At 35.4% G+C, this 13,185-nt stretch overlaps 1 protein-coding gene across 12 annotated transcripts in view; it reads right to left on the reverse strand.

The window, feature by feature from the left end:
- CFAP20DC (CFAP20 domain containing) overlaps positions 1-13,185 on the reverse strand; it is a 95,732-nt gene that overhangs the window by 39,097 nt on the left and 43,450 nt on the right. For all 12 annotated transcript variants that reach the window (XM_068907186.1, XM_068907183.1, XM_068907187.1 and 9 more), the window contains 4 exons: positions 12,076-12,212; positions 10,803-10,980; positions 9,891-10,037; positions 2,297-2,619 (listed from right to left, as the gene is read on the reverse strand). In XM_068907186.1, the coding sequence (XP_068763287.1) occupies positions 2,297-2,619; positions 9,891-10,037; positions 10,803-10,980; positions 12,076-12,212 (785 nt within the window). The remainder of the gene's footprint in view (positions 1-2,296; positions 2,620-9,890; positions 10,038-10,802; positions 10,981-12,075; positions 12,213-13,185) is intronic.

The following is a 13,185-nucleotide window of genomic DNA, read 5'->3' on the forward strand; positions in this document are numbered from 1 at the left end:
AAAACCAAACAAAATTTCTGGCACCTTTTGACTTCTTTCCCAGTCTGAGATATTTAAACTTCAAAGATAGGAAAAATCTTTTTTTTTTTCCTCCATAAATAACCAAAAGTTTCACTTATATTTTCCCAGAAGGAAGGCAATTTATGCTCACATGCAATTATTTTAGTTGTAGGTTGAGTTTTTTCTTTAGTTTCAAGAGTGTTGTATCTAAACATAATGCATTTGAATTTCAAAGAATGCTGGAATACAATCAAGGACCATGGGAAAGACCAATAGAGTGAAAACCTGTAACAATGGAATTTATTTCAGCAGGTAAGATTAACACAATTTAAGCAAGTAAATATTTTGTCACATAAGTTAAGTAAATTGGGGGAATATGTTATGGTTGGGCTAAAGAATTTTGGTGATTTTGCAAAGATATCTTAAATAGATGCTGTTAAGTCAGTAGTCTTATGTTTAGCTCCCATGGCTTTTCCAGGATCCTCTTTCCTGTATTTTTAGTGCCTCATATAAAATTGTTTTCTAGTTTTTTAGTAATACAAAGTAGAGAATGATTTGAATACTGAATGAATATCCAGAATATCAGTGTAAAGCTGACTTCGAGAAGCAACACGGAATACATTTGCACCAAAATGAGGATGAACGTAGGCAAAATATGACTGCTAAATTTGTTGGTTCAGTGACTTATTTCACAGGAAAAAAACCTTAACTATGAATTACTAATATAGTAGTTAGACTGAGCTAAAAGCTCTGACAATTTGTTAGCATGCCATAATTTTTTTTACTGTAATTATCTTTTAGTTTTATAAGTGTAAAGCATTTCCAGCTACAATGCTGATATGATTTAATGTAGTTTTTGTCAAAAGATAATGAATGAATCAAAGTCTGTTCTCTAGAGTACCTCTGGCACATGACCAAAGGAGAGTTTTTACTTTACATAATAAAAATTAAAATCAGTTTAGATAGGGCACTTCACTGTTTAACAATTGTGCCTTTTGGAAAATTTTGACTTGCCATTTTTTACACTGTTTTGGAGACCTACCTTTACAACAGCCTTCAATTATCCCCTCCCCCCCCCCCCCCCCCCCCCAAAAAAAAAGAAAATTTCAAATTGGAAAGTATTATAACTGAGCAAGGGGCAAGGGACAGTGCTGGGAAACTTCCCTAATATTTATGTTAAAGAAATATTTTCTTACTCTATCATCAAGAATAACCCTACTGACTTTTCATGAACATAACTGACAAAAATTCTTTGAAATCTGAAGAGTTCTAAACCTAAATATCATATATAGCACTGTTCATGATTTATTAGCCCAACTATAACTGATTTAAGCCAGAAATTCTGGAACCATGTTTGAAATGAAGCCCCATAGATTTAGGTGTCCCCTTCCTCCTCCCCAAACAGGGAAAATACTCCACAGCCATGAGAAAAGAGAATTTCTACTTGTTATAATTAGCAGCAGCAATATGGTTTCTCAGAAAGGAACAGTATTTCTGTTAAGTTTAATCTGTCTTGTTATCATGCAACTCAGTTGCACTTCATTCCTCAGCTCTGAGAAACAGATTAGAAGGATAAGAAACAGTTTTTATAATTAAAACTTAAATACACCAGAATGTTAATACAGGTGGAAACTCTTATCAGTTACCGTAATGATCCAATGCAACTATTCAGTGAATTGACAATTTGCTACATTTTTATATAGTATCAACTGATATTTTTATTAAAAAATATCATTTCTTTTCCTTTATTAATTTTATTGAAAGATTTCCACATCGCAAAAGAAAAAGTCTGTGATGACACACAGTTCAGAAAAGACGTAAAGCAGAAATACTGATCATCAAATAAAACTAAACAGTTGAATTTTCTTAATTCACTTTTGATAATGCTGCTGAGCAAAACAGTCCCTACTTACGGTTTTAGAACGCACAGTGAAGCCTTTATTTACTGCACTCTTGCTCAACTGTGTATACTGGACATACTTCTCACTCACTCAAGTCTAGGATGCAGGTTTTTCTAAAATCTTTCCTGTTGTAAGGATGCGCTATACTCCCTCACCCTCGTGGCGCAGGGGCTGAGAAGAGTGGCAGGTTTCTTTTGTCCACTTGTTACAGAGGGAACTACCTGCATTTTCACTCCTGCATCCACTCAGACACAGCAACTTGACAAAGACAAATCTGCCCGTAGCTATATGGGGAAAAGATGATTTATTCTGTCTGGTTTGAAGACAGAATCTCATCCTAGGAGTTTTAGGATGAAGACTACTTTATCAAGGATTACGTGTACAAAGTGGCCTACCTCTTCACTGCTGTCAGTTCCTTGAAAGTTATCTTCACTTTGGGTTTCCCCTAGAGCCAAATTACCATCTTGATTCAAATCCAAAGGGAAAATGCAACCTTCTGGTGACATATCTGGAGACTTTCCATGACAAGCTGACCGAGGTCTTGATGAAAATGTGAAAACGTCTTTATGAGTCACTTGGTCATCACCTGTTTCATTGCCTTCAGTGGCATTCTGTGGTGAGACTAAATTAGGGCAGGCTGAATCTTGAGTAGTTACAAACTGCCCACCCTTGTCCAAATGAAAAGTCTCACTGACAATTTCTGGAAACACCCATTCATCTGAAATTAGCAAAAGGTAATAAAATTATTGCCATGCATAGCAAAATGTTTACTTTAATGACAAATATGTAAATCGTATTTTATAATAAACACTTTCTTGCTCTCTGAAAGTCATACAGCAAAGTAAGTTTTGTTATATAGAAACATTCTTCTGTATCAGTTTTACGTATCTGGAAAAGTGACAAGGATGTAACGAAAGAGACCTTGCTGCTTTTAGGTCAATCAAAATGATTCCCCATTCCAGCTCAAAGAACGTGCAGGCCACAATATGTAACACGCAAGCCTGCAATTTGCAAATCTGAAACTATTCAGTTATTAAGATTTGATACTGTTCAACTGAATTCCATTCTAGGAAAACATAATTTTATTCAATTTGCGTATTTTGTTTTTTGTGGCTGGTAATTTCTAAAAAAAAAAAAACCTAAGCAGAAAGCTTATAATATTGCAATCTGCTGCTTCTTTATTGCTGAAATTCTACACTTTCTTTTATGTCCAGAATCTATGGTTTAAATCTCAATTTCAAACTACAGCTCTGCTGAAAAATAGCTTGACATGAAATATGCATGAAGATATCTGTTTCACCAGGTTTCCCTGCATACAGGCTGTACTAATCTGCCAATTTTAAAACAAACAATAAACTACAGAAATGGATTTAAAGATTGAGTGCACCAGATAAATAAGAAAAGACCGTTTTTATACTCTCACTGTTATATTTTACCAGTTGGAATGATGGTACAGAAAAAAATGTCAATTTGATTGATCAAAGCCAATCTCAAATAGCATCTGAGAAAAGGAGAATTGCTCAAGTATGCAATACTCCGTTATCTTCATTAAAGGTAGTGTAGTGTGGATTATTCACTAGATCTTGAAATTTCTGTCTCCATAAAACAAAGCTACTATCAACTATATTAAAAAAACTTCAATAGAAAATAGTAAAAATATAACAATAAAGTAGCACTGCAATAATTAAATGCCTGTCACAAAAGACAGTAAGATTACAATGGTATTTAACTCTTCCTTCTTAGTTTCCTATATAGAAATAATTATCACTTCAGGCAGAATCAACAGCTTTACCTGGGACAAAAACTTTCTGAACTCCCATAGAGGAAACAAAAAGGAGGAGAAAAATGAGAATGCCAGGAGAAAGAGTTGCCTTCTTCCTGGGCTGCTGTGAAATCTCTGGTTTATGGGAGCTGGTAGTGAAGCTACCACACTGTAGTTAACACTTACAATGGTAGTTTGCACAGGGAACCAGGCCAAAAGCAGGGACTTTGTGAATACACATCTTTTGCATTCATGGTTTGCAACTACTTGTTGCAGGTCAGACTATTTTTCAGCCTTTACATGAAGACCACTTATCATTACAAGCCCCACTGCTTTTCACGTAATCTGTTTTTATGTCAGACAATCCTGCTAGTTTAAAGTAATCTAACACACTATTGCCTAATAAACATGAAAAAAGTCTGTTTTGTAACTATATAGATATCTCATCTTCCTTTTTGAAGACTGTAAGACTTTTAAGATGGACACGTAAGTAATGCCATTTATTTTTACATATATTTTGGACTATTTTTTCAGGAGCCATAAGAAATGAGTGAGTACGCGAAGCTTTTGAGTCATTCTTTTTCTGTGTAAACCTCACCTTTTTTCCTGATCAATAACTGCTAGTGTTTTCAAAGGAGGACACCAGTGCAGAATCCTCCTTTCCTTGATCACTCAAGATTGCTTCACACTCATTTGATAACATATTTTTCTTACCCAAGTAATTGGAATTTTATGTGAAAAGTTGCATCTGAATAAAACTACAGTGAAGCATTAAGAGGAAAACACTGTTCTTCAGCCTGCATATCTCCAGCATTAATCATGAATTTGTATTTCTCAGTTTTCGTTTTCATTATAATATATATTTTGAGACCTGCATTTTTGAAGAAATCATTTCCCTCTACAAAAAAATGATACAGGAGAAATCTTTTTATAAACTTTCACATGAAGCTGAATGCAACATTAGGATGCTTAAGAACAAGGACTCGAGGACTTTTTTTTTTTGCAATTGATTTTCTTACCTAAGATGGTTTAAAAACTATCTTGCCCTAGATCAGTATTTTAAAGTTAGTCTACCCAACCAGCTATGAACTTTCAGCTATTCTGACAGGAATCCGACCCACCAACCCTTAAATTGTTTTGAATGTCTTTGGCCCTGAGGATGCTGCCACATCTGTGACTCCAGAAAGTGCTGCATGTGGCCTGCAAAAATGCCACAAAAATGCCATCCCTCCCCAAACTTCACCTCACCTGGCTGGACAACTCTCCTGTATCTAAAGAGATCTCTTCCTCAGCTACTAGGGATGCTAAACAGGCACAGGCTAGAACGTTTCTAATTCTCTTTTCCAAGGTCCACTGTAATTTTCCATAATTTTCCAGATGCCTGCAGATGCAAGTATCTTCTTACAGGAGTGTGTTTATATAAAGTTTTTCAAGTTGGAAAGAACTTCTGTGATGGCCCTTTTTTGTTCTATTGCCATTACACAGAGCAGCAGTGTTTCATGTTCAGCAGCATCTCATGTTCAGCAACAACGTATGATCCAGTATCTTTTTGAGAAAAACACACAGCTGTGATTTAAAAACTTCTAGCAACAGAGAACTCTCTGTAAGTACTGGCATTTGTTTCAATACTTCATCACTCTGTGAAAAAATCCTTTACCTTACATTAAGTCTAGATTTGTTTGGCTTTGGTCCCAGTCATACGATTTTAAATCTTTATCTGATAGACTTTAATATCAAGTTTTTGTTTCTGCTGAAGATATTCACAGATTGTTTTCAATTCACTGCATTTTCAAAACAAAAAAAGTATCTTCAGTACTTACCTGGCTAAGACAACATATGCATTCACATCATGAACGGTGTTCAAGGAACAGGCAGTGTAGAGAAATAAAATTTCATCTCTTGAAAAGCAGAGCATTTATAGTGAAATTGAAACATGTTATGTGCGTTTTCACATGTTAACTGTCTGGGATTTACATTCTTTGATGTGCATGCACTGATCAGGCTGAACTATTTGCCAAATGGGAAAATAAAATGTGGTTGGAGACCACACTTTCAGGCAAAATATAGTTTTATGAATATAGTTTTATAATATAATTATGAAGCATAGACACAGGGAAATGAAGGAAGAAACATTCAAAAGCATTGTCTTGGCTCTTATCTAAACATAAGAACAGAGGTTTAAATGAAAAACGCTAACCAGTTTGTTTTCCTGTCATGATGTACAGAATCAATCCATACCATCAATAATTTTTGAAATGCAGTTACATCAAGACATATTGGTGGTTATGCCCACTGTGTTTAATCATTAAACATGCTTACTGAGAGCAGAAGGTGCTGTGTATAAAAGATTTTAATTTCTTGAGTGATTGCAGCTATAAATTAAATTTTCAAATCAAAGTTTCCTAGTGATAAAATACATCTCTTGTAGTATTAGAACTTCCTTTGACATCCTAAGACAGACTTGAAAGAGGATTTTAGGCTATTTAGTCAATTCCCCTATCTCAAAGCAAGACAACTATAGCTAAACTATTTAGGACAATTTAGTTTATCCTATTCTGAAAACCTTCTAACAGTGGTAATGCTACACGTAATACTTTTTAATTAGCAAGTGTTCCCCACTTTCTCATTTAAATTTTCCTTGCAAAAAAACAGTCCTGTGACATTTTGCACTCTTTTTCTGAAACTAAAGATAGTACACAGGCTAACAAACACTATAAAACAGTACCTTGCATGTCTTTAAAATTACTCTACTTTTTTATAAACAAATAATTCCTAAGGTGACATTTGCTTTTTTTTTTCCTCCTTTTTTTTTTTTTTGCCAAGATATGCAATAAATGATGTATGTTCATACTGTGATCCAGTCCTTTGCACTTGCCCAAATCTCAAAACAGCTGCTCACACAGTTTTGTTGTTTTGCAGTTTTTCCTTTCTCAGCACTTTGCAGTCTTCTGATAAGTTTTGCACCCACCCTTCTGTAGTTTCATCTAGGCATGTTTTACTAAGTCAGTGGCTTGTCTAAGATCAAGATGCATGACATACACTTCTCCCATATTCAGAAAGTCTTTTTCCCCATCACAGAATTAGATTTGACATGTGCCACACTATATTTGTAGAGTTTTCAAAGGCTAACGGTTCAGACCATTGTAACTGGTCCCCTATGGTACGTTTATATACTCAGTATACAACCTACTTCATCAGAACCTGCTCATTTGTATGTCAAAAGAAATGAGAATGAAAGGACAGGAGAGCGTACTGCTTAAATCAAAACTACCACCAAAGAAAGATCTACACAGGTAATGCCTAAGTGCATTTGGCTTAATTTTTATTATGTTCTACTGACCTAATAACAACCAGCTCATCTAACTGCAGCCTCACCCATTCTTCTCTCATTCTAGAATGGCTCCAAACTGCTTGTTGCTGTTTAATTTGCAGAGGTCATTATAGATAACATTTTGTAATGAATTCTGAAGCAGAAATGTGTTAAACCACTCAGCTTTTGTGATTTTAAGTCAATTTTGAATGAAGTATCAAAATATGAAAATGAAATCTTCAGTAACCATTTTTTTCAAGTAGTGAGAGAAGAGGAGATGATTAGATGCCTAAACATTCCTGACTCCAACTCCTGGTTCTGCTACAGACATCTCAGAACTTCTATACCTCACTCTATCCAGCACTGTTAGTAAAATAATAGTACCTTTACCCAAATCAAAAGCACTTCAGAAGCATAAAGACCTAGTTTAAAAGATTTAGTGTCTGTACAGTATTTAACCTTAAATTTTTGCTTTTTCAGCCTAACCTTCTCTGTAAAGAACAATATTAGTTTCCAGAGATGCTGAAGAAATATACTTGGTATAAGAGTAAGTTCAATGCAAACATAATTAGCTTGTGTATTACAGTACTTATTCATAAGGTAATATGCAGGGGGAAGATATGAAAGTCTGTAAGACTGAAAGACAACATTTTACACTGGTTATGGAGCTCAGTAACTTCTGTAACCTGTAGTCAGTGTAGCATTTTGTTAATAATCTACAAGTGAAAGGGATGGGGTGTTCTGGACCAAATCAAATCCTATCATCTCTCAACCACAAACTACACTGGATTTTTTTTACCTCAGCATTTCCATGTCAATTGTAATGAACAATTTGGAGTATCTTCTTAGCAAAATATGGAAATTACTATGTAATCACAACATTGCAGCAAACAAGATAAATGCAAGAATGATCACCTAAACATCTAATTAGTTCTTCTAGACAAATTTATGCTGGAGCTTCTAATTGCAGCCTAACATTCTAATGTAGGTTTCAACATATCATAATTAAGATTGGCATACTATAAACAATGCTCACTCATTCTATTTTCCCCCTATAGAAGATACGTTCATGAGAGCTCTATAACTAAAGATTATTATTATGAATAGCAGTGGCTCTCTCTAAGGTAACAAGGAAACTCACCTATGAACCTCCTCTTCACCCAATAAAATTTAAAGTAATATATGCATTCTCTGCTTTGGATATCAGAAAAATGTGAAGTGATTTTCTTCAGATTGCCTTTTAATTCCTGAGGCACGAATCCAACTTCTCATATTGAAGTTAGTAGCAAAATTCACAGTGACCACAACAAGAACATTTTATCTTTCATTAACAATCCATGAAAATGTTTGTGACCTACACCTGGAAATGTCTTTCTGTACAAAATACGCTTTCACTTAAAACATGTTAAAACATTACAAAATGTGAACTTTTCTCAAAGAATGCTTATCCTTCTCTGAGGGCAAGTTTTTCCAACTACCATTGTTGGAAGAAGTTCAGAATAAAGCACAGCAGAAGACTTTTCTCCAATGAATAGGTTGCCTATGGGGAGCTCTTCAAAACAGATTAATTCAGTATTACTGGAGAACACAACCACCATCAAGGCAGCTATGTAAAGTTAAACCTTGCATGTTTTAAAAAGAAACTGAAATTTGTAAACTGAGCTACCAGTTCCAAGCAAACAAAATATGAAGGGAAAAAATGTTTGGAGAATAGTAACTTACAATCTGATTTGGTATCTTTATCTGCTCATGTACACAATTAGTACTAAACAGAATCCAAACATATCCCTCTATCAAAAAAGCAGTGTTTTCATTATCACATACACAAACAGCAAAATGATAGTCTTTATGTCTAGCTTTCTTCCTTAGTTTGTCTTCTCTTTTTATAGTAGGGCATTTAAACGTGTCAGTCCACTGTCCCAAGTCTCTGTCCCTTCATATCACTTATAGCTACATAAAACAACAAGCGTTAATTCATTTTTCTGGAATTCTAGCACTAGATATAGGTCTCACTTTTCTAGATGAAAAAAACAATACAAAACAGTGATTCCTGCCCCAGAATCCTCAAAATTCCCGTATGTAGTCATTTTGCATTTGTTTCAACCGAACTATGATATCCATGATAGCAATTATGGATCACTAACACTGTCATAGTAGAGCTGCAAAAAATTGCTTCTAAACATCCCAAAGATTAAACAAAATGGTAATAACTCATAACGTGAAGGAAAATTCTTTTGGAGAATTCTGAGCATATCCGGGCAGTATGCCTGCTTTGCAAGCTGATATCTATGCATTTCATAGAAAATAATGCTACTTTTTCAGACACCAGGGCTATTTTTGCCACAATGTTATGCTTTCTAGACACAGTCAGAGCAAGGTGATTGACACCGTATAAAAAAAAAAAAAAACCACAGCTTTTTGCTTGGTAGGTAAGAAAGGGGAAAAAAAGATAAACTGAGTTGCTTTTCTGTGAATAAAAAAAAATGAAGAAAATTAACCACAGAACTTCAACATTCCCTAATCCCAAACCTAACATTGCGTGAGTACCATAACTGAAGTCCTAAACTCTTACCTGGGACAAGTTAAAGCTCTAGTACTTCCAATGTTTGGAGTCTTCAGTGTTAAATGTAATAGGGATTTAAAGAATAAATTATTTTTAGTTCTATCCCTTTAACCATGAGAGCATGAGATTTTTCTTTTTTATTCATTCACTGCTCTCGTACTCTGCTTAATCCTGCAAATCTTTATCAATGCTAAAAAGCAATTCTGTTGCAGGGTGTTTGATTTTCATAATCCCCGCAGCACAGACATTCATATTTTATGTGAATTGCCTCAGAAGCCTTTGAAATTTACAACAGATAAGACTCCTACCCCACACAGACCTGAGATGTGAAATAACAGAAAATGAGCATCATACCATTGGTTATCTCCCATGTGGTTTTGGCAGCATTTTTTAGACATAATCTTCTACGACTGTTCCTGTCTGTCGATGGTGCTTCTGGTGGAGGGAGCTGAAGATCTGCTGTTCCACTGTCAGAAGTTTTCTGGGTCTGGTTTGCCCAGTCTGAAATATAACCCAGAATCTGACTGAAAGCTTGTGAAAACTCATACTGTGCACTTTTCTCATTTGAGGCCTGAAAGAGCAGCATGTGGAGCAATCTCCTAGGATGCAAACAGCTTCCTAACAGTATGAGAAACTTGTGGGGCAGCAGGAACACAACAATCACAAGAAAGTCAAAGCTTAACATTGGCTTTGGAGAAAGGGCAAGCTATAGAAATTATAAGAACAGACTATAAGAAGAAAGAACAGAAGAAAATGGTTTAAATGTGCTACGTTATCAAGAGCCATACCAATCACTTGTGTTGGTTTTAGAGAGGAAAAGCAACAGTAGAAGAAAAAAAAGGTAAAATAATGGCTATATAATAATTATGAGATCAAGATATTTTAAAACAAAATTAAAATGAAATAACACAATTCTCAGATGAAGCTGAATGATGACGTGAAGCCTGCAAAACGATCAAGAACAACTAAGGATCTGTGTCAAGTGCACTACACTAACACAGCTATATACATAGTATGAGGGAAGGAGTGTACACCCTGTGGCTACTTAGGAAGTGGCAGTGGTCACTGGCTCAAAAGCTTACTACACAAAATACCTGCTGAGAAAATGAGCCTTTAATCAAGCTCGTACAGAAGAGTAAACCATTATTTAATATACATATATCCAGTAATTAACAAGTTAGATAAAAAGCTTTCTAAAGTCAGAAGTTACTCAAAAATTTTGGCAGTTTGTGAACTCTTTATATATTTTTTACTTTAGATCCTTACCATTTTGATGTACATCTTCAGTTTGGTAAGTATTTCCTTTGCCTCCTTGATCTAGAGATTCATTGCACAGTGAGAATGATAGTTCTGACCTCTCAACATCTTGTAGGACTTCAGTTCCCTCTTCTAAACTTTGAAGTTGGCACGATCTATTAGTTTGGCTCCCCACAGTCTTTGTTACCTTGAAAGACATTATTTTCTTAATAAAAAAAAAAAAAGTAACAGCTTTCAAAATATTCAAAGCTAAATACAGATTTTGAATTGAGTTTATTTTCCAAAGTTAGTGAGACATCATGCTATTTTAGCCATCCCTCAGAAGGAGTCCTTTCTTTAAAGAAAACCCCTATCTTGCTTTCCCTCTTAGCTTCCAGTTGACTTCCTACAGAATAGTGCACCTCCTTCTACTTCCTTTGGCCCGGTCCCTTCTTAAGTTTTTTAAACTGGGACTCATACTCCTCAGCAGATTCCCAACACCTGCACATTGCTTGCTAGCACAGTGAGACCAACTGTTTTCCCTGGCATTGTGACTGACAGCATCACATGAGCTACTACATGGCTATCATCCACTGACAGTGTCTCTAAATACAGTTTCTTTTCTGAATTATGGGAAAATGATCTACACTATGGAAAAAAAACCCATGCCACACCCCAGTAAGATGTTAACAAAAATTTCAGAAAAATAAGAACTGTAAGAAATCACAGAATAATTTCAGTAGGAAAAGACTTCTGCAGACCTTTAGTCCAACTGCTCACTCAAAGCAGGGCTAATGCTGAAACTAAATCTAGTTGCTCAAAGCCCTGTTCAGTCAAGTTTTCAATGTCTTAAGAACGGAAATTCTACAATCCCACAGCGGCCCTGTTCCAGTACTTAACCACTCTTCTTTTTCCTTACATCCAGTCAGAGCTTCCCTTGTTGCAAAGTGCAACTGCTGCCTCTCATCCTTTCAATCCTGTTACTGTTCACCTCTCAAAAATTTGGCCCTGTCTTCTCTGTAACCTGCCATTACATAGTTGAGAAGAGCAATTAGATTCTCCTTTAGCCTCTTCTTCTGCAGGCTGAACAAACACAACTCCTTCAGCTTCTTTTCGTACGTCAGGTGCTCCAGCCCCCGTGCGTTTTAGTTGCCCTCCACACTGGACATTCTCCATTTTGTCAATCTCTTTCTTGTATTGGGGGCCCAGACTGAACGCAGTACTCTCGATACAGCCTCACATCAGTTCTGAGATAGACTCCTCTACACAAGTGCTACTAATTTTGTGACAGTTAATGCCTTACCTCTCCAGATACCCTCATGCTGACTCTTCTGCTTGAAGGTGGGGGTGGCCCAAGGATCTTTGATCCAAATGCAATATGTGACACATCCTGAGTTCTATTGCTCCGTATATTACCTTGTCTTCTACTAATTGAGCGACCTGAGAAAAATAAACAAGAGACATTTCCAAATTTGTTTTACATAATTGTTTTAGCTTGATCATAGGTTTAAAAATGTGTTACAGTAACTAAAAAGAATACTAATACTTTTTCAAATCAACAGAAATAAAAGAATTATACATATTATACATGCATAAAACGTATCTTCCTTTATAGCATAACCCCTCTAAATATGTGGTCAGAGTTCACTATCTTAGTGCTCAAAACAAAAACACAATTTAGAAGCAAGAAGCCTTTAGTCTATTATATAGCTATATTTCTAATCTATTTGTTTTAAAGAGTTATTTTATATCGGGGCTATTTATAAACAAAAGTCTAATTCTTCTTGTGCATAACTGGTATAGAACTTCAGTGAAAACCTAACTTGTAACAGGAAGAAAAAAAACACTCTAATTAGTAAATAACACAATAAAACTGAGGCAAGACTGTTAAGGTGTGACTTACATGCTCATACAGGGCCTGATTCTTCTGAGCATTACTTAGGTGCAATTTGCTTTTTGACATTGTTAAAGCTACTCTGTTAGCAGCATTGGGGCCTAATGTTGCAAACATACACTTTTCCCATTGAAATGTTCTACCTGCTGCATTTTTTTTTTATTAATTAAAATATATATTTCTATAACGCTTTGCAAGCACAGAAAAATGCAAACCAGTCTGCAAGGCAATTAAAAACAGGAAAGTAAACACAGAACGCAGGTGAACAGTTTGAGGAAAACTTAAAATGGAAGGAGGGTGAAATGATTATATAAGGAGATAATTTCATCACCAATGTGCCAGAATTGCATGTAATATCTTTTTTCTTCCTTCTTGATTCTTCAAGATTGTCAGTGAATTGTCCTTTCTGGAGCTGATAAAATCAAGGGTATCTTCACGTTAATTTATAGCTAAAATTTACAATCTGTTTGAGGGTTTTTTCCTGCCTGTAACTGAAATGGTAAATTCCTATCTCACTTT

The sequence above is a fragment of the Struthio camelus genome, chromosome 14 (genome assembly GCF_040807025.1).
Source record: "Struthio camelus isolate bStrCam1 chromosome 14, bStrCam1.hap1, whole genome shotgun sequence".
NCBI classification, from domain to species: domain Eukaryota; kingdom Metazoa; phylum Chordata; class Aves; order Struthioniformes; family Struthionidae; genus Struthio; species Struthio camelus.